The sequence below is a fragment of the Chenopodium quinoa genome, unplaced genomic scaffold (assembly GCF_001683475.1).
Source record: "Chenopodium quinoa cultivar QQ74 unplaced genomic scaffold, ASM168347v1, whole genome shotgun sequence".
NCBI classification, from domain to species: domain Eukaryota; kingdom Viridiplantae; phylum Streptophyta; class Magnoliopsida; order Caryophyllales; family Amaranthaceae; genus Chenopodium; species Chenopodium quinoa.
The window spans coordinates 2703872-2730687 of NW_018744874.1; the positions used below are offsets into that span (position 1 = coordinate 2703872).

At 33.8% G+C, this 26816-nt stretch overlaps 3 protein-coding genes and 1 long non-coding RNA gene across 5 annotated transcripts; 3 read left to right on the plus strand and 1 right to left on the minus strand.

Annotated features, from left to right (window-relative positions):
- Positions 1–3217: 3217 nt before the first annotated feature.
- Positions 3218–5478, minus strand: LOC110704887. Its single transcript, XM_021882701.1, has 3 exons — positions 5097–5478; positions 3898–4984; positions 3218–3809 (listed from the first exon to the last, which is right to left on the minus strand). The coding sequence occupies exons 1-3, from the start codon at positions 5476–5478 to the stop codon at positions 3218–3220; spliced, it is 2061 nt and encodes a 686-aa protein (XP_021738393.1).
- A 1109-nt stretch (positions 5479–6587) lies between these two features.
- On the plus strand, positions 6588–8775 carry LOC110705197. Of its 2 annotated transcripts, none has more exons than XR_002508051.1 (4): positions 6588–7014; positions 7107–7178; positions 7975–8423; positions 8539–8775. It is a non-coding gene; the product is annotated as an uncharacterized LOC110705197 (long non-coding RNA). The 2 variants fall into 2 exon arrangements; XR_002508050.1 differs by having other exon boundaries at positions 6590–7014; positions 7975–8417.
- A 3922-nt stretch (positions 8776–12697) lies between these two features.
- On the plus strand, positions 12698–18309 carry LOC110705198 (benzyl alcohol O-benzoyltransferase-like). Its single transcript, XM_021883052.1, has 3 exons — positions 12698–13239; positions 16086–16359; positions 17479–18309. Exons 1-3 carry the CDS (start codon positions 12781–12783, stop codon positions 18141–18143), a joined length of 1398 nt encoding a protein of 465 aa, XP_021738744.1. The 5' UTR covers positions 12698–12780; the 3' UTR covers positions 18144–18309.
- A 4939-nt stretch (positions 18310–23248) lies between these two features.
- Positions 23249–24345, plus strand: LOC110704888. Its single transcript, XM_021882702.1, has 2 exons — positions 23249–24017; positions 24068–24345. The coding sequence occupies exons 1-2, from the start codon at positions 23249–23251 to the stop codon at positions 24343–24345; spliced, it is 1047 nt and encodes a 348-aa protein (XP_021738394.1).
- Positions 24346–26816: the final 2471 nt, after the last annotated feature.

Sequence of the window (26816 nt, forward strand, 5' to 3'; positions counted from 1 at the left end):
AATTGGAGAAGGAAAATGGATCCCTCTATTTTTTTTTTTTTTTTCCTTCTCTTGCCCTATGTCATATCCGAATTAGGGAAAATGTATCCCACACTTTACCAACCCTTCCTTTATCCCTTCATATTCATACATATTGTTGATTTCTAAAGACCTGCATTACAAATAATCAAAAATACAAGTCTGCCAGTACAAGCTGCCTAAGGAATTTCTTTGTATCATACAAAGATTGGTGATATCTGATTGAGCTGATCATTAGTAGTATAATTTAATGATGCTTTATGTGGTCATAACATAGCTGAAAAATTGATACCCAAGTTGTTTTGCATGCTTCTGACTAGTGTTAATGAATCAGCAAATTCACCTCAGGATACTGTTAGAGGGTTAATTATATAATTAGAGAAGGAGCCAAAGGCTGTGGTTGGCAACACTATGGTTTTATTTGCATCATCAAGAATTTAAGCCTCTTCCTTTTGTAGATTTGATGACCAAACAATCCCTAAATTTTTGGTTTTTCTTGGTTGATATTAAAATCCTGGTTTATATCTGGAGTTTAGAGTGGTGATAAATATGTAGGGAACTGAAACGATTGTATGCCTTTCGAAAATAGTAACTTTTGTGGCTCTGTAATATGCTAAGTAGTCATAGTATTTAGTACTCCGTAATGACTATATGTCTGAGCTTCTTCCTATCAGTACATTGAAAATTATGTTTGAATTCTACTAGCAGTGAACTTTGCCCAATAGAGTATATGCAAAGTGGAATGAGAAGACGTACAGATGTTTATAGCTTTGGCGTTCTCGTTCTGGAATCTGGAGGTCTTGAGTGGAAAACGTCCAACAGATGCCTCTTTCATTGAAAAAGGGTCTAAATATCGTTTGGTTGGCTATGCAATAACCTTCAGATGCTTATGTTCTAAAAAAAATTCTGATGTTTCCTGTACTTTGGTTGTTGATATCTGTATGGGATTAAAAACACTTCGGTGGCTATCTCAGACCTTCTACAAGACATTTATCTATATTATCATACTGATGCTGTTTATTCCATCATTCTGTTTCTGGTCCAGTTCATGATTTATCGAACATGCCCAACTTCATAGTTTTTATGTTACTAGTTAGTGCTTGACTATGCTTGGATTTTTAATATTTGGTAATTCAAACTGTAAGTAGTTAAATTTTTTTAGAAATGTTATACATAGCCCTTAGGGTTATATATCAGCATTAGATTTACATTTAAAAATCGTAAAAAGTTAAGAAATCATCAAAATATAAACACTAATAACACTGATTTACGCGTGTTTTTGTCATGAATTCATAATTTTATACAATTTCCAAGAGTATATGTAGTGCTTATATATAGCCCTAGGGCTACATATAACATTACCCATTTTTTTTATTATGCTGTATATAAACTGTAGAGTATATTCAATGGTTAAAATAAAATAAATAAATAAATAAAACCTTGTAAAAAAATAATTATTGGGGTGGACTATAAAGTTGTCCTAGATGCTTTTTTGGGAATATAAAATAGATTAATAATTTATTAAGAACAATATTTAGGGTTTGTTCTATTCAGCTTAATTTTAGTTCAATTTAGTAAATCAAAACAAACCCTAAGTCAGTTTTATTATTCGAAAGCTTATTTTGAGTTGATCAAAAGCTGAACTTATTTTGAGAAAATCCACTAATGTTGACAAAATTTTAACAAATTTTTCCATAATTTGAAAAAAAAGAAGAAAAAAAAAGTGTTTGGTGAATATGAATGTACATCTTTTCTTTTTAATCTCAAGAGGTTTGCACATATACATGCTTTTCCTTCTTTTAATTTTGCTATGCGTCGGTGATTCCACATGTATAAAAGTATAAAACTACAAAAGTATACTCATGCGTAGGTACCAATGCAGTTGAAATTTCTAGGGACGGAGGATAGACAAAAACAAATAGTTGATCCATTTGTAAATACCCCTTATTATGCATTTGTAAATATCTAACTTTCCTCTATTTCTAGTTCCTTGTAACATAAATGACCTTGCTAAATTGTTTGTCTTCTTTGTTAGGTAGAAATCACCTGAATTATTAGTTTATTGTTATAAAATATGTTTATTGTGGATGGTCATTATGGCTTATAACACCCTTACTATAATGCCACCCATTGTAATCCTTCCTTTCTCTTTCTCTTCTCTTCTCTTGTGGAGTTAGAAAGGAGGTTGTTGCATTGCTGAAGTGGATCTAGAAGTTCTCGAAAATTCATGACATTAAGGTGCGTGTTGTAGCTCATATAATTACTAAACTCGCCTATCTAGAGGAGTGGGGGTAGATTGTATCTTGGTTTCCCACTAATTTTCTATAGGTTATATAACTCTGTCTGTTTTTGTGATATAATTATAATAATAGGAAAAAAAAACAAAAATAATAATAATAACAATAATAATAATAATAACAACCACTTTGTCTGCTAAGACTCAAGATATTGGTTCAGGCGTTCGCTAAGACTCAGGCTATTGGTGCTCGTGCAGCTGCTCACATCTTCAACGAGATCCGGTTCACTATACCTAGAGGAGTGGGGCTCAAATTGTATCTCGACTACCCACCAATTTCTTATAAATTGGTTGACTTTATAGTTTTTTTTATAATAATAATAGGGTCTTCTCCTTTGACATAGACAGGGCTATCTGACTTTGTTCCGAGACGGGTTGTGGCTGATGCAGCTCATCGGAAGCGGGTTAAGTATGAAGCTCGTTGTCTGGCGATTGAATATGGTTTCATTCCCTTGTCCTTTTTTTTTGCTTGGGGAATTAGAGAAGGAGACTGTTGCGTTGCTAAAGCGGATTCAGAAGTTTTCGACGACGCAAGACATTGGTGCTCGTGCTGCAGCTCATATATTCACTAGGGTATGCTTTACTATAACCTATGTTGCACGGATACCGACACGGACACGGACACGGACACGATACGGACACGGGAAAACGGCAATCCTGAAATAGGGGACACGGGTACGGCATATAACAAGGCATATAATATATCAAAAAAACGAGAATTTGACAACCTATTCAATAAAACACTAAATAATTAGCCTCAAAACACACAATTTTGTTAAAACAAGTAAATAAACAAAGTGTACGAACGTAGTCTCATACATATCAAGAAACCATCAAACCAAATACATGTCTTAATAATAGTTTTACAAATCATAAATAAAATAAACAAAAGTACTAATAGTTTCATTCTTCACCATCACCAAGTACATCATCAAAAATCATATTCTCCATCTCGGGTTCATCAAGTGAGAGCTCGGCCATCTCTAGAATACCAACCTCTCCTAGGTTGTCATGCTCATCTCCACCCACATCCCACAACTTAGATCTCCCCTTAGTGTATTCTTCACTTCTCCTAGAAAGTAATCGAAGGTTGTTATGAATGTATACCAAGTCTTGAGCACGTTTAGGAGTAAGCTTATTTCTAGTGCAAGAATGAATAAACTTATAGGTGCTCCAATTCCTTTCACTACAAGAAGAGGAAGAAGGTTGACCTAATAGCTTATAAGCCAAACCTTGAAGCATAGGCACTTGGGAACCATAAGTTGCCCACCAATTTTTAGCATCCATCAAAGCCATATCATGCATGCAATCAATGTTGAGAAAGATCCCCTCTGATTTTTGTGAGAATATTGCAAATTCCGTGTTGATCTTGAATCTTTCATCGGGACTTTGGAAAAGCCTTCGAAAGCATTGTAATCTTTGTGTGGAAATTTCATTGTCGGCATTTGGAGCAACTCGTCCCGGGACCTCATTAAGCCATTCTTTCGTGTAAAATCTTTAACAACAAAATAAGAATAGTCATAAGAAATTAAATAAAAAACAAGGAAAAATAAATAAAGATGAATTAAATAAGTAAAACTTACCTTGGATTCAAAGAATGTGCTAATGAATGAAGTGGAGTACTACCCTTACTCCAACGACTACTAAGAATCCCTTTAACTACATTAAAGAAGGTAGATTGTTCATAATCTAGTTTACCCTCTTTCTTGTAGATGGCATCTTTCACCTTTTGAACCATAATGTCCCATCTTTCATAAACCAAATGCAAGGAAGATTTGTCGGTGTCACAAACCCTAATCATCTCATAGATTGGGCGTGTAAAATCAAGAATGTAATCAACTTTTTCCCACCATATTTCATCCAAAATCTTTTCCCTTACATGTGAGGCTTGCCCGCGTCGATCATCCTTGTATAAGGACCAATTCTCACTAATAACCATTGATTGAAGTGATGTTTTAAGGAGTTTCAACCTTTTAATCATGCACACAATTGAAGCAAAACGAGTGTCGGCAATGCAAAGTAGTTTTAATGGCGAAAACTTATTGAACATTGAAAGCCTCATCGAATGATTCATTATGTAATTTTTAATGAACAAGGCATCTGCATGAACTTCCGTTATCCAATGACATTCATCATATACTTCAACATTATTCAACACATTCTTAGCTGCACAGATGCTTTTCATTGCAAGATTAAGTGTATGAACAACACATGGTGTCCAATATATATGAGGATACCTACCCTCAACCAATTCCCCTGCAGCCTTACAATTACTTGCATTATCTGTGATTATTTGAACAACATTTTGATCTCCAATTTCATCAATCACCTCACTTAGTAAGGTAGCAATGAAATCTTTGTCCTTAATCTCACCCGAGCAATCAATAGCTTTCATAAACATAGGACCCGTTTCAGAAGCAATCATAATGTTAATCAAAGGCCTTCTTTGTGGATCACTCCACCCATCACTAACAATGCTAACACCTTTTGTTTTCCATGTGGCTTTCATAGGTTGTAATAACCTATCCACATTTTCTGTCTCTTTACAAAGCAAAGTTGTTCTAAGTTTGTTGTATCCGGGAGGCTTATAACCAGAGAGATTAGAATTGGCAGCCATTGTATATGAACTAACATAGTAAGGGTTTCTAGCAAGATTAAAAGGCAACCCCCCTGTGTAAAACATTCTAGCAATTTCAGAATCCAAGTGGTCACGAGATTTCACATTAAAAGCATCGGAAATTGTATTTTTTTGATTTCCTCTTCTTTACATTATCAAATGAACCTAGTCTCATTGATGTAGCTTCAGTTGATGTGTGAGAAGATATGGGTTCATTTGAAAAAGGTGGAACTTTTGGTAACAAAGATTTTTTATAATCCTCGGATTCACGATGAAGCGATCTTAGTTTAGCAAGGTCATCAATTTTTACTTTATTACAAGTTTGAATCCCTTTCCCTTGTTCACCTAGCAAATGAGCTTTCACTCTAGTGTATGAACCATTTTTAACTTCGCCGCAAAAGTTACATTTCCAATTATAATTTCCTCCACCACCCGATATTTTATCACCCTTAACAACAAACTTCCACAAAGGGTAGAGGTCTTTCATTGACTCAGATGAATTACTACTACCACTGACATTGCATGAAGCAGAGGAACTAGAAGACATTCCTGACAATTTCAGCAACACAACAGCACATTTCAGCAAGACAACACAGCAAAGTGAGCAACACAACAATACAATTTCAGCAACCAGCAAGTCAGCAATACAATTTCAGCAACCAGCAAGTCAACAACTCAGCAATACAATTTCAGCAACCAGCAAGTCAGCGAGTCAACAATACAATACAATTTCAGCAACCAGGGCACAATACAATTTGACAGCTGAACCCATCTCACAATTAACATCACAATTAACAATTAACATCACATTTAACAATTAACAATTGCGAATTACAGTGATACTGCCTCCATGGCTCCACCTCACAATTAACATCAGCATTCAGCAATTGAATTTAAGAAAACAAAGTACAGAAGACAGAAGTCACATAACCCTTACCTGGTGGTGAACTGGTGGCTGGCGAGTGGCGACGGACGGTACTGGGTGGTGGACTGGTGGCTGAGGACGAACAACGACAGCCTGAAACCTAGGTTGAGCGAGTTAGCGACTGAATTAATTGAATTTAAAAAAAAAAAAACAAAGTACAGAAGCCAGTCAAGCCACGGCCTGAAACCTAGGTTGAGCGAGTTACCTGGTGGTGGTCTGGTGGACTGGTGGCTGGCGACACTGGGGTGGTGGCTGAGGACGAACAACGAGCGGCGAGTGAAGTCTGTGTCTCTGTGAGAGTAGGCTGTAGGCGACGAAGCGACGGTGAACTGAGTGACGGTCTGGACCAGCAGCAGCAGGTGAAGCGACGGCGGTTATCGGCGCGACGGTGAGTGGCTGACGGTCTGGGACTCAGGGAGCTTGAGTAAGGCAGTAGGTTTGTGAATTGTGAATGGAGGAATTGAGAATGTGAGAGAGTCAGAGAGAATGGAGGAAGTTGGGCTTGTAAAGCCGTAATTGCGAGTCCATCACAAAACGGACCGTGTCTGGGTGAGACACGGCCCGTGTCCGTACAGAAGAAATTCAAAAAAAAACGGACACGGATTTTCGCGTGTCCAAGACGTATCCCCCCGTGTCCCACGCGTGTCCGTGTCCGACACGCGTGTCGACTCGGACACGCCACTTGGCAGGCGTGTCCGTGCATCATAGACTATAACTAGAGGAGTGGGGGTCCATATTGTATTACAACTTCCCTCTAATTTATTGTAGGTTGGAGTAATAATAATAATAATGTTGAATTATGGGCCAGATTATTTAACCATGGCCCGGTCTGGATCATGTTGAGATCCAGACAAATGCCACCTCTTTGAAAACAAATCCAAAGCGTAGATTAAAAAATGATCAACGGCCCACAACAACTATAAGGTAGAAACCCTTCTTATGTTCGTATGCGGCTATACCTATTACCTACTTGTGTTGTTATTCATTGATCTTCTTTCTTTTTTCTTTTTTCTTTTTTGAAACGAATTCATTGCTCTTCCTTTTTGTGGAACAATTGACAAAAATCATGGCGGCGGATAAACACGGAGTACTGGCCAATATATTTCAAAACGTTTATGAAGACCACCCAATTTGTTTTCTCAATTCATCATCCGATCAGTATTTCTCTCCTTTTCATTTTATTATTATTCGTAGGAAATATTATTCTGATTATTGGCAATCAGTTTTTTATTTTTTATTTTTGTTTGCAGGCCAATTGGTCTACGGACTCTGCTTACTCTTGGCTACTGTAATCGGATTATTGTTGGCGATCCCGTGCCCAGGTTTATTATATGTTGATTTTTCTTTTTATTGTTGATTTTCAGTTAACAATATATACTACCTCCGTTACAGGTCATGTGCAACGATTTGACATAAAACAACGTAGAGGAAAAATGTCTAACCGTTGCACATAACCTGTAACGGGTAGTATATACAATCCTGAGATTCTGAAATTTAGCGTGTGTCACAAGGTTGTGTTGCAAGTAAATAAAAGCGAACGATTTCCAATATTATTGAAATAGAAATTAATTCCCATTATACTTCGTTTTAAAAATAAATTCCCAAAGTAGTGTCCACGTAGGATTGGTTTTCGGTTCAACTTAAAACGCTAACGGTATCAGCGGTTTTACAATTTTGGTAAAATAAAGTCAAAGAGACCTGTTTTTATTGAAAGGCGGTCTCTTTGAAGTTATAAGTGTAATTGTCACGCAAAGAGACCTGTCGTATTAAGAGGCGGTCTCTTTGAAATAATCTTCTAAGCCTTTTGAATTAACCTATTGTTAGAGGCGGTCTCTTTTTTAAAACCGCTATTACCATTAACGGTTTTAAGTTGAACCAAAAGCAAAAAAAACGATCCTACGTGGACACTATGTAGGGAATTTATTTTAAAATCAATGTATTATGGGAATTGATTTTTATTTCAACAATATTATGGGAAATCGTTCAAATAAAAGCAATATGAAAGGAATTAGTTATATTTATTATTGTGAGAAATCACTCCGATTGTTAATTAAGTATCTGAATTTGTGCAATGACAAGCGAAACGAATCTAAAAATAAGCATGTACATATTTGTCAGGAAAGTCGTATTTTCAGCCGAGTTGAAGTATAGTCCTGAACGAGATTGTCACTCATTGATAACTGAAAAAGGAAACTGCGTCTAGATCGAATTCTGCCAATACTTGATGAAAGACCAGCATCTTATCATTACTTTATGCTTTGTGTGAAATTCGCTGCTAGAATTTTATAATGAAGAGAATGGTAGTATTATTAGTCCAGAATATCAGATTGTAGCAGCATTGCCATATAGTAATACCGATGGAATGGTTGATGGTGAAAGGCATTCAATTTACCATGCTAACTTCTTAGCTGGGAGGGTTAAAAATAAGACCTCTCCTTATCCTGAGATACAACTCTTCTTTGTTGAGCTCTGGGGTGACAAGATAATCAATGCTGATGATCGCGGGGATGCTGTTCGTCGCTGCCAGATATTAAAACCTTGTTTATTGAATACCGGTATAGGTAATGGTAATCTAATCAACTCAGTTCAGTCAATCAGAACGTGCCCTTACTCTTGTTTGTTTTCATCTTGTAGGTAACAATAATGAATTCTAATTTTTTATTTTATTTTTCTTTGCTCAAGGTGGTGTTACAACATATGCTAAGGGGGGAATCTTCCATCCTCTGGAAGTGCCTTGTTCTACATGCCATCCTATTATGTATCCCTGGATGGAATCTTCTGCTCGTAGTCCTATTTAATAGTTGCACCATTAGCCTAATATATCCTATCTTTTACTTTCTCTTTTGTAAGTATGTCTTAGCAAACTGTCTCTATCTGCTTATTTGAACCTCTTTTTCCTATTCAATTCATATTACTATATTAGTATGTCAATTATGCTTTTGTTTATACTTTAACTTTATCTTATTCTCACTCACTTTAGCATAAATAGGTTAAGATTGACCTTAGCTAATTATGGCATTAACCTTAATAAGGGTAATCTAGTCTGTTTCCCTCATCTCTATGTACATATCTACTTTCTCCGTTCTTTATTACTTGACCTGCTATGACTTTTACACTATTCACCACTCTTCCTTTGACGGTCTTTTGTGAATAATTAAGTAGATAAGTAATATCCGGTTTGTCAAACGTTTGCCCGTGGACATACCACATGTTAAGTTAGCACTCTTATGATGAAATCGTCTAACATATTTTCATGATCTAGTAGTCACATGGAAACTGAACCGACCATGACTTAATCTATTTCATGTGACTTAAGCTAGCCAATTTGCAACACGATTAGTTTCACTGTAATGTCGGTAAGTTCTCTAATCAAGGAGTTTAGTGACAATGTGTAGGATGTCGACAGTCGTTGGAAGTTTTTCCCTATCATGATGTATCGCAAGCCGGTGTGAAGAAATTGAATACATACAAGTATACAACACACCTTGCTAAACATATGCACCATTAGGTTCACAATCTCAGTATTAAATATTAATGATAAATTTAAACAACGATTGCTAATGATATGGGCTGATCAATCCACGGCCCACAATTACTTCCTGGCGTTGCCCCAACATTAACAATCTAGTCACCTGCAGTGGACCAACAATGACTTACTTAATCTATTTCATGTGATTTAAGCTAGCTAATTTGCTACACGATTAATTTCACTGTAATGCTAGTTCTCAACCGATTTTCCTAATCAAGGAGTTAAGTGACGATAGGTAGGATGTCGACGGGTGTTGAAGTTTTTCCCTATCATGATAGTACATCGCAAGGCTTAGGCCAGGGGCGGGGGCCTTAGCCTCCCCTTGGCTTAAGATATTAATTAGATTTACTCTTTATTGTCATTAATTTTGGTGTAGAGGAGTTGGTTTTTTCCATGTAATAATATGCAAGTTGTCAAGGAATCAAATCTTATAATTTTATTTTTTATTTATTTATTTTTATTTTTTAAAGTAAATGTAATACATAAGTATAATTTTGGCCCCCTTCACTTAGAAATTCTGGCTCCGCCACTAGCTTAAGCAGTGTGAAGAAATTGAATACACAGTTACACACAACACATCTAGCTATCCATATGCACCATTTAGGTTCACAATCTCAATATTAATGACTAATTAAAGAACGATTGCTATTGGTGGGCTGGTCCATCACGGCCCACAATTACTTCCTGGCGTTGCCCCAACAGTAATACTCTCCTCTTCATTTAAGCCCATAAACCCATATTTTTCCACAAAGGAAGTAATGCACATTAAAAGAAAGTACTGAATATATTGATTCAACGAGTATACTTCGTATATAGTTATGATTTATCAATTGTAATAAGTAGTTGTATAAATTAGGTTTATAGTTTTGATTTTTTGCAACGGTGGAGCCACATATTTTTCAAAATTTATTCATCATGAATTTGTGATAATTAAGTTATTTTTGATACATAATTAAAAATATTTTTTTTTATCTAAAGTAATAAAATATTGAAATTTTGGTGTGCTAATGCATTATTCGAACTCAGAACCTTGTACAACAATAAAGACTTACGAGTATCATTTTTTAGTAGTTTTACCAAATACTCCAAACTCAATGAATTATTCTCTTTTATTTTTGACGGGCAATATACCAAGGAATTGGAATGTTTTTTTACGAGACTATGACCTAATTATGATTTCTTAGGTAAATAGTGATACAATATTTTTCAATTTAATTAATTTTTTTATTAGAAGTCTTGGCTATAGGTTAGAATTCAACAAGCTGGAAAGCAAACTTATAAGACTATAGACTATAGAGTATAGACTTTAAAGTCTTATTAAAGTCATTAGTCAATGAATCAACTGATTTAATTATACAAGTTCGTTACGTTATAACACTAAATAAAAGTAGTTAGCAACTGCTCCAATAAGTACTCCGTAATATTCCTGTCAAAAAAAAAAAAAAGTACTCCGTAATATTTTATTTATCAACTTCTTTACATAGATTAATAACTAATAGCCTTTCAAAAAAAAAGATTAATAACTAATAGATAGATTAGCTTTATAAATTATACTTTTACGAGGTAAGTAACTATAACTGAATTATGCTAAACAAAGTTCCTCCTCTCATAGACTTGCGTCGGTCGTTATCATTGTGAGTATATGGCGGATGTTTCCTTGCAATTGTTGGTCTCTTTTCTCACTCTTTTCACAATTACTTTTTTTTTTTCCAAAAAAATGATCATACTTTACTTTGTTAATCACCAAAAACAAAGGGAAAATACAAGTTAATCTGCCATATAAACAAATTTTTGTTAATCTAATGACATTTTTGTAAATATATTGAAAAAAACAAGGTCATTTATTCAGTACTTTTTGTGAACTGTCTAAATACTGTTTGTTTTTACTTTTACTGTTTGGTGAGGAAATTACACATGTACCCTCAACTAGTACATGAAAAGATGCATATACCCCTCCACTGCAACTTGAAAAAACAATAATACCCCCAGATAAACAAAATTAACTAGGTATCCCTCAATAACAAATAAAGAATATACATAAAATATTACGGCCTTTGTTTTAAAATGACAAAATTATAATCACTTAGCAAGTATTAACTAATACTTGTTTTTTTTTTTCCAAAAAAAAAAAACTAATACTTGTTTTCCTTTCAATTTTTTAGGTAAAAAAAATTTGGAGAAATAGACACTTCTGGCTACTAGTTTGTGTTATAGGAACGAATTGAAGGAAATTCTACTCGTTTTTCCTTCTTCATTCTTTTTTGATTAGACTAGAAGGAAAATAAAATTCGTTCTTTAAAAAGTCTTTGCCTCTTATATACTTTTTATTACAATATTACCATAAGGGAGTATAAATAATACTTAAATGACAAGTCAGTCCGTCATATTATTGTTTCCGACAAAATTTATTTATCTTGTTTCTTTTTATTTGATACATTTTTTTATTAAAATTTCTGATAAAAATAGGCATATTCTATCATTTTCTTCCTCTTCATTGCCTTTGTCCTTTATCACTTACGTAGTAGCTTTCTTTTGCATCATTATTATTTGTCTGTGGTTCCTATTTGGCTAGCATAAATGGACAATATGAAAAATACATTGAAAAAAGGATATATGCCACATGGCACTTTTTTCATTTTTTTGCATGCAAATATTTCAATTTTATTTCTAACTTAACTATGTATTTATTATTAATACAACATCATTGCATATTGATTCAAAACAAAGATAATACAAGTCTTTTGAACATATTACTGCAAAATATTAGATGGCAAGCTAAGTAGTGAGGCCACCAACAATTTTATACTCCGCAGTAGTTACATTACATACAAGTATATATTATAGACATGTTCTCTTACTGTACCTCAATTTATCAATTTATAATAAGTTATTTATTCATTCTGAAACCTTAAAAATTATGTTTGTTTCATAATATATCAAACAATTACTTAGTTTTTCTTAATTCACAAAAAATAAAGAAAATACATTGTCTTGGACATTCAATCACTAGCTACATAATTATTTATTGATTATTATGACCAATTAAGTAGACTACGTCCTTTTCAAACTATAGTGCTACGTACTACTATAATTACAAGTCTTCCATCAAATTATTAATTAAAGTAAAAAACAAAAGTAGGGTTGGTATGTATGTAATATGTTTTAGTTGCATCATAAGAAAATGTTGGTACCATTTCCTTGCAAATGTATGGACAATTTCGTTTGTATTTTCACTCCTTCCAATTAAAGACCCTACATTATTTTAATAATTCATCGTTTTTCTATCCACATTTTCTATAAATATCCACATATTATTTCACAAACCCAACTCAAACTACATTATTATTCATCTCTCTTCCACTCTAGTAATACTCCACACTACATTATTACACAGTATGACACATTCCATAGGTGGTACAAAAACATCCTTGATGTTTAACATTGCGAGGCGGGCCCCGGAGCTGATCGCTCCGGCTAGGCCCACCCCGTACGAGTTCAAAGAACTCTCGGATATCGATGACCAAGAAGGCCTCCGGTTCCAAATTCCGGTAATACAATTTTACCGGAAGGAGGAGAATCACTCTGGCCGGGACCCGGCCAGAGTGATAAAGGAGGCCGTCGCAAAGGCCTTAGTGTGGTATTACCCGTTTGCGGGTCGGCTTAGGGAGAAAGCCGGGAGGAAGTTGGTTGTAGAGTGTAATGGAGAAGGGATCATGTTTATTGAGGCTGATGCTGATGTTAGTCTTGAAGATTTTGGTGATGCTCTTCAACCGCCTTTTCCTCGTTTGGAAGAATTGGTTTTTGATGTTCCTGGTTCTACTCATGTCTTGGATACCCCTTTGATTCTCATCCAGGTAATTCAACATTTCGTTTTTAGTATGGTATATTTTTCAAAGTATATTAATTTGTTTGTTGGTTTATTAAGATCGTGAGCTTGATTTTTTACGGTTTTTTTTTAGTTGACACACTTTTCTGTAAAATTTGAATAGTTTATTGAGCTAGAAAAAAATTGAGTTATAGATGTAAAAATACCGAAGTTAATCTAATAAGTTTCATTAACTTAGAAGTAAAAAGTAATTCGTGTATATATATATTTAATTATAAGTGATATTGTTAAAATATGTTAATTCAATGCGTAGTAAAACATGAGAGTCTCGTATATGTGGAATATGACTATATATATGAGCACGCAACAATTGCATAATCCCTCCATTACTTAAAGATTATGCCATTTGATTTTTCATAATTAACGGTTTCTCAATTCTCAAACATGTTTTGCAATGTTAATATTTTCAATTCCGTGTAAAATTTTACTCCGTAAGAAGTTAATAATTGTAGACATTGAAAAAATGTAACATAATTTCACATGCAATATAATACGAAGTATGTTATTTCTTAGTAACGGAATCAAAGTTTTTAAGCCCTTAGAATGTTATAAGTGGGCAATATAAGAAATAGAGTAGTAAAATAAACCTTTATAATGGTCAATTCACTCTTACAAGTAACAACATCATGTGTATTAATGTATTATAGTCACATCAATTTTATATCTTTTCAACTTTACTCGACAAAAATAATTTGTACAGATAAACATCTTTGGTTACTGCTTTACAGGCTTCATGCAATTTTCTGTTTCGCTTATTTATGCAAATATTTACTTCATTGTAAGATGATCATACCTAACATGGCAAATCAGATATTTAAAATTAATGTTTTTTTTTAATCTAAATGAAAAAATGATTAGGTTTTTTTTTTTTTTGACGAGTTTTAGTAGTCAATTTAAAAACCAAACCAAGGCAAATTAAATCAAATTGGTTCAAGTGAATTACACATAGGCCCTGTTTGTTAATTAGCTTTTAGCTGATTGGTATAACTGATTATATTAACTGGTTTGACTAGCTGGTTATATGAGTTTATTTGACTAACTAGTTGTAAATAGCTGATTGTGTAAAAGTGTTTGGTAAATATCTATTTATTACTAGCTGTTTCAATGTATTTAATACCCAAAAAGCTAATTCTTCAATAAGCTAATTGTAAAAAGCTCTTAAAATGAGCTTTTTCAAAAAGAGTTTTTTGGAACTAAAAAGTTCTTTTAATAAGTAATTTACCAAACACCCAAATTAGCTTTTTAAATTGGTCAAACCTCTAATATTGCTCAATAAGTTAAAAGCTTTTCAAAAAACTCTTTACCAAACAAGGCCATAGTGTTACTGCAACATTAATTAATATGTGCAGTGGTCCTCAAATCAAAGGTAAACTATTGACCAGACATAAATTGACTGCAACATTAATAAATTTTCTGCATTCATTGAAGGTAATAATATAATGTAATATCAATAAGAGTTGGATCAAGTGGTAAGAAACTTGATGTCGCTTAAGGTAGGTCTCGGATTCGAGCATTATTGTATGCAAAAACTCTTGTTGAAAAATTCACCCACCATAAATTAGGTGTGCAACCCAGGTCGGATCCGAATGTAGTTTGAACTAAGCTCCAGTAATCCGGATGGGTATCCTAAAAAAATAATATATATATATATATATATATATATATATATATATATGGAGTAATTGCTTATCTACTTGTCTGAATGGTACGTGGCAATAATGGAACATTGGAGCAGTAATACTGAATTTATGACTCCCTGCGGCTAAATTTACGAGTAACCTTTATAGGAATTAACGTTATTTACCCATACTTCCAATGTGGCCAACTACAAATCCAATGAGATCCAAAAAAAAAAATGTTATATACATATTAGACATAATCATACATTTGCTAGACTATTAACAAGAATTAGGTGTTAAGTATGTGAATTAGGCGTCAATAATCAACATCATGTTTGTTACGTCCTAACCTGATTTCTCTTCTTATCATTATCACAATATCAATGCACCTTACATACCCTCTCATTCACTAAAATCGCAACACTTAATTAAGTACCCTGTAATTGTGCGTTACATTATTTCTTTGTAAAAGAATAATGACAAAGTATCCCATATTCTCATGTGATTTATACAAATGTGAAAAGTGATGACTAATAATGGGCCAAATGTGGGTAAAATAATACTTGTACAAATTATAAAGATTAGAAAAATTTGCAAATTGCAGCCATTTAAAGTTCATATTTTACAAATTGCTGCTATTTAAATTTTTTTTTGCAAATTGCAACCTAAAAGTTCGTATAAATTGTAAATTGCAGCCCGATTCAATTTTTTCATCGGTTTACATGTTGAAAAATCTTCGATTAAGGTTTTAGGGGTCATTTTAGTTCTTAATGGACCGAATTGAGCTCGAATTAGCAAAAAAATAACGTAAGTGTCTCATATTTACAGTTTCCACAAATCGATACACTTTTGTTACGCAAAACGAGATACTTGCGTTATTTTTATGCTAATTCTGAGCTCAATTTGGGTCCTTAAGCACTAAAATGGCCCCTGAAACCCTAATCGAAGATTTTTCAACTTGTACACCGATGAAAAAGTTGAATCGGCTGCAATTTACAATTTATATGAACTTTTGGGATGCAATTTGCAGTTTTTTTTTTTTAAAATGGCTGCAATTTGCAAATTTTTTTAAAGATTACTTTGTTAATAAAAAGAAAGTCTTTAAGGAAATTTTTTTGAATCATTCAAAATAGTTGTAACAATTAATTATCAGCGATCAACATCCATATGAGACATCACTTTCTTTTTTGAATAGGTGACAAGACTCAAATGTGGTGGGTTCATATTAGCACTAAGATTGAACCACACAATGGCTGATGCACCGGGCCTAGTTCAATTCATGAATGCAGTGGCCGAGCTCGCTCGTGGGGCCCAATCACCGTCGATTAAGCCCGCATGGGAGCGCCACCGTCTATGCGCTCGTGATCCACCACGAGCAACCTGTGAGCACCGCGAATATGAAGAGATAGCCGACACTAAGGGTACTATTATTCCTCTGGATGATATGGTTCACAAGTCCTTTTTCTTTGGTATGTTTCATATTTTCCTCCTTTTATTAGTCCAAGTAGTAGCTGGTATTTAAACATAAGATTCTCCTACCAAAATAATAATTACAATTAATGTCAACTTTTAGTTCAACTGAAAGCTCAACAAGTATAGTTGTCATTTATATTATCCCTAACATGTTTTACCGATTATCAATTTACTCAATTAGCATACTACCACCTAATTGTAACGGGACAAAAAAATTAGGGACAAAGGGAATAGTATATTTTATATCAATAGATTTGGACTTTTGTATAGGCCTAAGTACTTAGCTAGATTTTGTATATCTAAACTTATAACATCGACCTAAATCAGAATAGACCTTTTAAATTTGGATAATGTTATATGTAGCTCTAAGGGCTATATATAAGTATTAAATATACTATTCACTACAAGAAAAATCTCTTTTCGTAGCGATTATTTCGTAGCGATTGTACATTTGCTACAATATGCAAGTATGTTTGTGAAATAATTAAGGATGTCGTATCATTTTTACATTCGTCATGGTTTTCCCATATAAAATTGATACGGAAAACATAATAATACATATCAACACTATTTTTACACATTTATATAATTTTGAGAAATCGTATAATTTACAATCGCCACTAAATCATAAAAATCGATATGAAAAGTCTTTTCAACAGTAGATATATAATTATTGTTTGACAAAGAGTACATAAAAAATGTCATGGCTTATTGGTGAAACATTTAATATAAGAGTTTGAGGTTGCATGTTCGAATCTTGTAAAGATCATACGCATGTTTTTTATTATTGACATGGGATATTGTATCGAATGACCATTCGTTGGGAAAGCTTTTTGTTGCAATTACAATCGATACTAAAGATTAAAATAATCGCTACGAAAAGGTTATTTTCTTGTAGTGATTGAAAATTGTATAAAATTAGGAATTCATGACAAAAACACGCGTAAATCAGTGTTATTCGCGTTTATATTTTGATGATTTCTTAACTTTTTACGATTTTCAAGTGTAAATTTAATGCTTATACGTAGCCCTTAGGACTATGTATAACATGTTCCTTTAAATTTAACCATATTTCGCCTTATTTAGTAACATTTCTAAATTATTTCATTAATCAGGACCTACGGAGATAGCTGCTTTAAAGCGTTTCGTCCCACCACATGTAAAATCATCAACATTCGAACTTCTCACGGCATGCTTATGGAGATGTCGTACCATCGCCCTACAACCCGACCCGGAAGAAATAGTCCGAATAATGTGTATCTTCAACGCCCGACCCTTACTCAACCCACCTCTCCCCTCGGGTTTCTACGGGAACGCGTTTGCGTTCCCGGTAGCCATCTCCTCTGCAAGCAAACTATCCAACAACCCAATAGGGTACGCCTTAGAGCTCGTTAAGAAGACCAAGGCTGCAGTGTCACATGAGTACATGCAATCACTTGCTGACCTTATGGTCCTCAAGGGTAGGCCCCACTTCACTGTGGTCCGAACTTTCGTGGTTTCGGATGTTACACGAGCCGGGTTTGCGGATCTTGACTACGGGTGGGGTCCTTCCGCTTATGGTGGACCCGCTAAAGGTGGGGTCGGGGCGATACCTGGAGTTGCTAGTTTTTATATCCCATTTAAAAATAAGAAAGGCGAAAAAGGAATTGTGGTACCACTTTGTTTGCCTAGTAATGCTATGAAGATTTTTGTTAAGGAGTTAAATGGGCTGTTGAGTGGTAATCCGGAGCATCCGAGTGGTCGTTCCGGATCATCCACTTTTATTTCTTCTTCTTTGTGAGTGGTGAGTTCAAATGTAGTGGTATAACGATTATAAATTATGTACAATACGTATTCATGTAGTTTGATTTCTGCTAGTGTTGTTCACTTTTTGTAATAAAATGTGTGGAATTGTGGAAACAAATTTTGAATCATAAATAAAAAAAATTGTGTGAATTGCTGTTTTATTTTCAAGAAAAAAATTGTTTATCGATAATAAATAGGAAAAAGTACGCAAACAATGATCGGTCTTGTTGTGTTGGTGTGGTCTTTAATTAATATTTATGCATTGTACAGTACTAGCTAAGGGTATGAATCTCATTAAAAATCCGAACCGACGCGAGGGTTTGTACGGTCAAAATCAAGTACACGCTAACAATTTAAACGCTAACAATTTAAACGATGTTCTTGTTAAGTCGAAATCAAGGACACGTCTACAATTTCAATTAAGTGCTTGTTTATTCGACGTCATCGATTGTACAAGAAAATTACATCAACAATGTCATATATGAAACTTTCAAAACAAACACTTCTACCAAACAACTCCGTATTTATGTCACCTTATCCTTTCATATACTGATTTTAGTCGTATGTAGCTAATTACTTTTAGCTTAATGTCAATTATATATAATCCTAAAATTTTATGTTATGTTATGTCGTCCAATCTTATCTTCTGGAGTAATATAATATTGACTGGAGAACACTAAACCAAATGGAGACTAACTAAGCCACACCACACTGGTTGTATTTTGAAAAATCAAAGCATTTTCAACATAATACCCAACACAAGAATTTCCATATAACAAATCCACATTTTTCTTAGCACTTTCAATTCCATGTTTGATATTGAGTGTATACTTGTTTTATTTTTGTAGGTCAACAGTCACAAGTAAACTATGGTTAATATGATTGGACGGTCAACTTAAGACTGCGCGCTATGCTATGCATCTATTTGTGATTAAACTCCCTCTACTAGGTGCATCTGTTTCATCACTACCGTTGATTTCATTCCTCGTTTAGAAACTGGGGCCCACTTCAAAATCGGACGGTGAAGGTGAGAGTCTGAAAAGAATGAATTGCATGAGATTCATCAACAAGTCGTTTGACTTTTCCTAAGGCATTATTTCTAAAATTTCCTTGAACCATTCAATTTGTTCCATTATTGCTTCCATATGATATGATGAATGTGTTTATTTTAAGTCACACCTTAAATTTGGCAATATGAAAGTTCATGTACAAATAAACTAGGATGTTCATTGAATGGTACTCCATAAATATGATACTTAGGGATGTCATTAGCTTAATATATTTGTAAATAATTAAAATTCAAATGACATTGATTGAACAAAGCTCAACAAACAAATCCAGATAAAAATTAAACTCATTTGTTGAACATGCTTGTTTAAACAACAACTTAATATTCAACATGTTTAAGCTCACAAGTAACTTAACATAATCTCGTCTAAGCTCACATACAACTTGCTTGTGATTGTTCATTGTTGATAAATTCTTTCATTCATGATCTTTATACATCACTCATTCTATATTTCTATTAGCTTGAGTTGTAGAATATTAAAGATATTTTATATGACTATGTAGACAATTACATACATCTAAATTTTAAATTGCTCTCTTAAACCCTAAACCCTAAAGCTCATTGAAATATCTGATCAAAGGTTGAGTTTAAACGAATAACTCACAAGACAAGTTGAAATGAACAACAAAATACAAATGGATATCTAGCTCAAACAATTAAAAGCAGCACAAGTCAAGCTCAATCGAACATGTAAAAATTCAATTGAGCTTAGTTTTCAAACTTGAGTATCAAGATTAGCATGAATAAGTTCATAATTACTTGGTTCAACTTGCATTGCTTACATCTATCTCATTCCCTAATGGTACATATCATTATGTTTGTAAATATATTGTACTTATACTTCCAAGACGGAATATGTTTATACCCAAAGAATAGCTATATATATACACATATGCATGAACTAACTGTATATATGTAATTATTTATAGCCAGTGTAGGTCCTTATTTCCGACAAATTCATGCACAATATGCATTCTATACAACAATTCAAGCACGTTGGATACTACGTAGTAATTTAGTTGAAAAGAATCAAACAAAAATAAGACTACAAAATAGTATTTTCCTAGTGTTTTGGCTAATTGATTGTCATTATTGAGGTCCAACACAATAGACTTTTCATGTTCAAAACTTCAAATCTCATAATTAAGTGTTTTACTAATCACCATTTTTTCACGTATTTGTGGTAGAACCTTCAAAGCACAAAATTCTAAGAAGAAAGTTGTTACCACTTTAGTTGAGTGTGACCTTTATGAAATGCATATAATCTAGAGCAAAAGTGAACTGGCACATTATATGGACCATATGACTCCATGTCTCCAAATAAAATTATAAATATCGAAAAAAAAATGCCAAATATCCAATTCAATACACACATAAAATGAATAGTTGAACTGGATAGAGCCATTGAGGGCTTTGGCCATGCAGTGTCGAATCCATGTGCTAGGGTTGATTAGGCTCTTGGTTAACTAGCTAGTAGCTACATGTCGTCATACAATATCTTGCCACAATTTTCAAATGGATGTTTTGTTATTAAATCATGCCAACATCTCAATCGTATCATGGCATACTTATGTGTTTAGATAAATTCTCGCTATATATTATACATTTCATATCATTGTCGTGCTTTTTCTACAAAAATGTGATTTGTACAAGCCCGCCCACGATCTAAGCAGCCCAATTATGTGTCGGTAATGTTGTGCCTCAAGCTAGAGCAGCCCAATTCCATCATTACATGTATTTTGTACCCCCTTAGAAGTGCAAAATTGAGAAAACCTGAAGTACAAAATCCCAACCGAACAATTCTCATTCACTTGGGCTGAAAATTTCAACCCAACCCATTTCAACCTTGGGTTGGGTGGCTTTCTCTCAACCCATATAGCAAATTTTCAGACCATAGTAGTTTCAGTCTCTCAGACCTTGTGACCTATTCCAACATTGTTTACCTGTGATTAGGCCATTATTTTTGATTTAAATGGCAAAATCTACTCTCTTTTTTTTATATATACTTATATAACGAATATTATATGACTTTCCCATTCAAAAAAAAAAAAATAATAATATTTTACTGATTGACCTGAATTTTACATGATAAAAGAAGACAGTTGGGCCTACTGGCTAACATATTGGGCTAAAATTTGATTGGCCTCTTGGGTAGATAAATGGACTGCTTCGCCAATATATGATGCACCGTGGGTGCAGTGTATATTGTTGTGTAGTATTCTCTTGTTCCAAACTTTTACTAAGAAAAAACTATAAGCCCATCCTGATTATTTGATATCAATGAGTTTTATAAAGGACATTTGGCCCAAGATCACAGAATTGTGAACACTTATGTTTTACTCGGTAGTGTTTTAAAAGTATGAGTTATTATGGTTGTTCCGCTTTAACTAAACATGTTTGTCAATGCACACTTTAGAATTTAAGTTATACTCGTATATTCTACAAGTAAAATTCTACATTAAGAATAATTCAATACTTTTTTTTTGATAATCCATTTGACCTTTACTCATTATGTATTAAAGTAAAACAAGTAAGAAAAAAAAATGTTGAGAAACATGATTGAATTGAACTTCACAGTGGTAATTAAAGTCAATGAAGACTTTACTAAGTACAATAATTTGTATAAAGTACAATAATGTATATTATTGTATTCAATTATTTTGGCTATATAAATGAAAGTTCACGTATTGTGAACTTAAGTTGAAAAACAAGAAAAGAGTTTTCCTACCATTCTACTACTTACTTCCTATCTTCATCCCTTCACTGATAAATATCTTACCATCAGTAAAATATTTTTAATACGTTATCAGCACGAGTTTCCAGTCAGGTATATTTATACCTACTTCTAAAAATTTATAACAAATAATACTATCTACTTCTAAATGTTTCGAGGAATATGCTCTATAGTTGCCCATATTTGGGATCCTCTATACCAGAAACTCAAACATTTACTGTATTATATATACCTTAAAACAACGGTGAAAGTTCTCTTACTTGTGAATTCATTACTATCATCTTTTGTTTTATTCATGTTGATGTTTCTTTGTTTGATTCATGTTGATATTACATACTCATTTTACGTAAATTTTGATCTTAGTTATTATAATTGCTAAGTAGTAACTTTGCATGCATATTATTAACTAGATTAACAAAAAGATGCAGCCTTTTATACTTATTATTTTTCTTACTTTTACATACTTTTTGTGTTTCTTTCCGTTTTCGAACCCATGATCTTTTATAGATATTAGGGTTCTCGGACCACTATGGCTTGCATTCCCAGTGTGATAACCTTTTACAGTTATAAATATATATATACGGACCATAATTTTATGCCAGTACATTAGACTATTATATGATATATTTACAGTTGTACAGAACAGTAACGGATAAACCTACCTCTACAAAAGGCGGATTTTCCCCCAATTTCACCACAAATCCCTTATCCCTTCCCACTTTTTATCCAAAAATCACCCAAAAATTTTATCACCCCCTTCTTCTCCGATATGTTCCCCGACGACGGCAACCAGAACACCCAAAACACCCACAAATTCACCTTTGAAGAAGATTTAAGGAAGATAAAACAATATTTCCTTCTAATTACGGCGCTTGTAGTTCTATTAGTAGCAATATTAGTTTTTGTCATTATGTATAAGTAAAACTCACTTATTTTGTCGTTTTAGTATATTAAAAGCTTGTTTTTGTTTTATTATGTTTGTTTGTTGTTATTAATCATCATTGTATAATATTACCGTTATCATTATAATTATTGTTACTACTGCTATTGTTGTCGTTTTGTTTTTTTTTGTTTTTTTTTGCAACTAACATGATTAATTTTTGTCTAATCATATAATTACTCACAATAATAAACCAAGGGGGAGAAAAGACTATATTATTTATGGTTTATTATTATATTAAATTTAATTATCACGTGTCTTATTAACTTAATTATAAATATGGAAGAACTAAACATGTGAGTTGTACATATAATTTGTTATTATAAACTAATTATCACGTAATTTGTTGTAGCTAAAATGGGAGACCTTATGAAAAGACAGTTCAGCATCTTAGATTTATCTGGAAAGAAATTTCTGGAATGGAAAGTGGATGTAATGATGAATTTGAAAGCTCAAGGCTTGGAGCACACTGTTAAAGAAAATAAAAGTCCCTCTGGTCAAACAACTGATACTACCACTTCTGCAATGACTGTTGCAAAACCCGTTACTGAACAAGATAAGGCAAAAGCCTTAGTGTTGTTAAGGCATCATTTACATGAAGGCCTTAAAACTAAGTACATGATGGTTGAAGATCCCAAAGAATTATGGGATTGCCTTAATGAAAGATTTGGACACCACAAAAGGGTGCTCCTTCCTAAGGCATTATTTGATTGGACAAATTTACGGTTCCAGGATTTCAAATCTGTAATTGATTATAATTTAACTATACATGAGATAGTGTATATATTGAGATACTGTGATCATCCAGTTTCGGATGAACATATGATTGAAAAAACACTCACTACCTTTCATGCAAGCAACATACTGTTGCAAGAGCAGTATCGTGAAAGAGGTTTTAAAAAGTTCAATGAATTAATGAGTGTATTGCTTGTTGCGGAACAAAATAGTGAACTTTTGTTGAAAAATCATAACCTGAGACCAACTGGGTATTTGGCCACTCATCATGAGGCAAATGCAACAAATTCCTATCCACCCGAGTCAAATTCTACAAGAAGAGGTGGACGTGGAAATTACAATGGCCGTGGAAGAGGTCGTGGAAATTATCGCGGACGCGGCCGTGGTCGAGGTAGAAACAATTTTCAAAGAAATAGTAATTTCAAAAAATTTGAAAAACAGAAGGGCAGTCATCTGGAAGCCACAAACAAACTCCTTCGAAAGGAAAAGACACATGTTACAGATGTGGCATGACAGGACATTGGGGACGTACTTGTCGTACGGCCAAACATTTGGTAGATCTTTACCAGGCTTCTGTAAAGGGCAAAGAGAAAAATGCAGAAGCAAATTATGTTAATGAGGAAAATGCTCCTTGTCCCAGCCTTGATGTATCCGATTATTTCATGGATAATGCTGAAATTGGAAATGATTTCATTCTTGGAGAAAACAACAATGCTTAGGTTTCTCATCTACTAATGTAACATATGCTATGTTTTAATGTATTTTCTTAGTTCCCTGTATTTTAATGTACTTTTAATCTCTATCATCAATAAAAGTTTGTATGATATTATTCTAAACTAATCTCAAATTTATTTTATGAAGATGTGGATCTACCTGAAGTTAGTTCCGAATATCAATGTCTTTTGGACAGTGGAACAACGCACACTATCTTAAAAGATAGAAATTATTTTTCACAACTAAAGTTGTTTCAAGCAAATGTGAACACTATTTCTCGGTCAGCTAAATTAATTGAAGGATCTGGAAAGGCTTGTATAATGCTTCCAAATGGAACAAAATTAATAATCAATAATGCTTTATATTCGAGTAAATCTCGAAGAAATCTCATAAGCTTTAAAGATGTACGCCAAAATGGCTATCATCTAGAAACAATGACGACAGATCAAAAAGAGTATATATGCCTCACGGCAGAAAAACATGGCAAGAAATATATATATGAGAAATTGCCAGCATACTCTTCGGGGTTATATCGTATAAACATACGACCCGTGGAAATCAATATGGTATCTAACCAGAAGTTAGATGACAAACATTTGATTATTTTATGGCATGATCGCTTGGGACATCCAGCAACTGGGATGATGCAAAGAATAATAGCACATTCAGTTGGACATTCAATAAGAAATGTCAAAATTCCCAAATCAGATGAATTAACATGCTCTGCATGTTCACTTGGCAAATTAATAATAAGGTCATCCATGAACAAAATTGCTACTGAATCTCCAAAATTCTTGGAAAGAATTCAGGGAGATATATGTGGGCCGATTAATCCAGCATGTGGACCATTTCGATATTTCATGGTTTTAATTGATGCTTCTACACGATGGTCACATGTTAGTCTACTTTCAAGTAGAAATGTTGCCTTTGCAAAATTACTTGCCCAAATCATCAAATTAAGAGCACAATTCCCATATCATACAATAAAGAGAATAAGACTTGACAATGCTGGGGAATTTACATCCCAAACATTTAATGATTACTGTACGTCAATTGGAATTGATGTTGAACACCCAGTAGCTCATGTTCATACACAAAATGGTCTAGCTGAATCACTAATTAAGAGATTACAATTGATTGCAAGACCATTATTAATGAGGTCAAGATTGCCATCATCTGCTTGGGGACATGCTATAATACATGCAGCAGCGCTAATTAGATTGAGACCTACAGCTTATCATAAATTCTCACCACTACAACTTGTTTGTGGTCGAGAACCAAGTATCTCACATCTAAAAATCTTTGGTTGTGCTGTATATGTTCCCATTGCTCAACCCAACGAACAAAAATGGGTCCACAAAGAAGGCTGGGAATTTATGTCGGGTTTGAATCCCCCTCTATAATTAAATACCTTGAACCATTGACTGGTGACTTATTTACGGCTAGAATTTGCGGACTGTCACTTTAATGAAACAGTATTCCCAGCCTTAGGGGGAGAGAAAGTGGACCCACATAAGAAAGAAATTGAACTCATTTGGAATGCAACACAACTGTTGATGTTAGACCCACGAACAAATATGTGTGAACAAGAAGTTAAGAAAATTGTTCATTTACAAAGTGTTGCAAATCAATTGCCTGATGCATTTGTAGACATAAAGAAGGTGACAAAATCACATATACCAGCAGAAAATGCCCCTGCACGTATTGAAATCCCAACTGGTAATAAGGCCATAGAAAATGAATCTCAGGCACGCAGAAAGCGTGGAAGACCACTTGGTTCAAAAGATTCTAAGCCAAGAAAATTGAAAAGATTGGATGGAATAGAAAATGAGACTAATGATGTTCCCCCGTCAGAAGGTCAAGAAAGACCAAATGTGGATGAAAGTAAAGAAAATGATGATAATCCAAAAGGGGACGAACAAGAAGACAACCCTACGGGAAATGAACAAGATGTTCAAAACATTGATACCAATGAAATTTCAATGAATTACGTCTCTACAAAGACTCAGTGGAATAGGAAAGATGTTATCGTTAATGAAACATTTGCAAATTCCATCGCAATCGACATCGTGTCTGATGAAAATGATGTTGAATCAAGAACTGTAGAAGAATGTCGACGTAGGAGTGATTGGCCAAAGTGGAAGGAGGCAGTGCTGGCTGAGTTAAAGTGACTTGAAAAACGAGAAGTTTTTGGAAAAATAACCCTTACACCAGCAGGTATAAAACCCGTTGGATACAAATGGGTATTTGTGAGAAAACGTAATGAGAAAAATGAAATAGTTAGATACAAGGCAAGACTTGTAGCCCAAGGATTTTCTCAAATTCCAGGGATTGATAATGAAGAAACATATTATCCAGTGGTTGATGCAACTACATTAAGATTTCTGGTAAGTTTGACAGTCACAAAAGGACTGCAAATGCGATTAATGGATGTAGTGACTGCGTATTTGTATGGGTCACTCGATACGGACATTTA

What these genes read in the sequence shown, in the direction of transcription:
- LOC110704888 (XM_021882702.1), top strand. Translation starts at nt 23,249, where the DNA reads ATGGGAGACCTTATGAAAAGACAGTTCAGCATCTTAGATTTATCTGGA. An exon ending in CGGACGCGGCCGTGGTCGAG is followed by an intron (nt 24,018 to 24,067) that starts GTAGAAACAATT and finishes TTTGAAAAACAG; the next exon opens with AAGGGCAGTCATCTGGAAGC.
- LOC110704887 (XM_021882701.1), bottom strand. Translation starts at nt 5,478, where the DNA reads ATGTCTTCTAGTTCCTCTGCTTCATGCAATGTCAGTGGTAGTAGTAAT. An exon ending in AGCTACATCAATGAGACTAG is followed by an intron (nt 4,985 to 5,096) that starts GTTCATTTGATA and finishes TGTTTTACACAG; the next exon opens with GGGGGTTGCCTTTTAATCTT. An exon ending in GCACATTCTTTGAATCCAAG is followed by an intron (nt 3,810 to 3,897) that starts GTAAGTTTTACT and finishes TTGTTGTTAAAG; the next exon opens with ATTTTACACGAAAGAATGGC.
- LOC110705198 (XM_021883052.1), top strand. Translation starts at nt 12,781, where the DNA reads ATGACACATTCCATAGGTGGTACAAAAACATCCTTGATGTTTAACATT. An exon ending in CCCCTTTGATTCTCATCCAG is followed by an intron (nt 13,240 to 16,085) that starts GTAATTCAACAT and finishes TTTTTTGAATAG; the next exon opens with GTGACAAGACTCAAATGTGG. An exon ending in TCACAAGTCCTTTTTCTTTG is followed by an intron (nt 16,360 to 17,478) that starts GTATGTTTCATA and finishes TTCATTAATCAG; the next exon opens with GACCTACGGAGATAGCTGCT.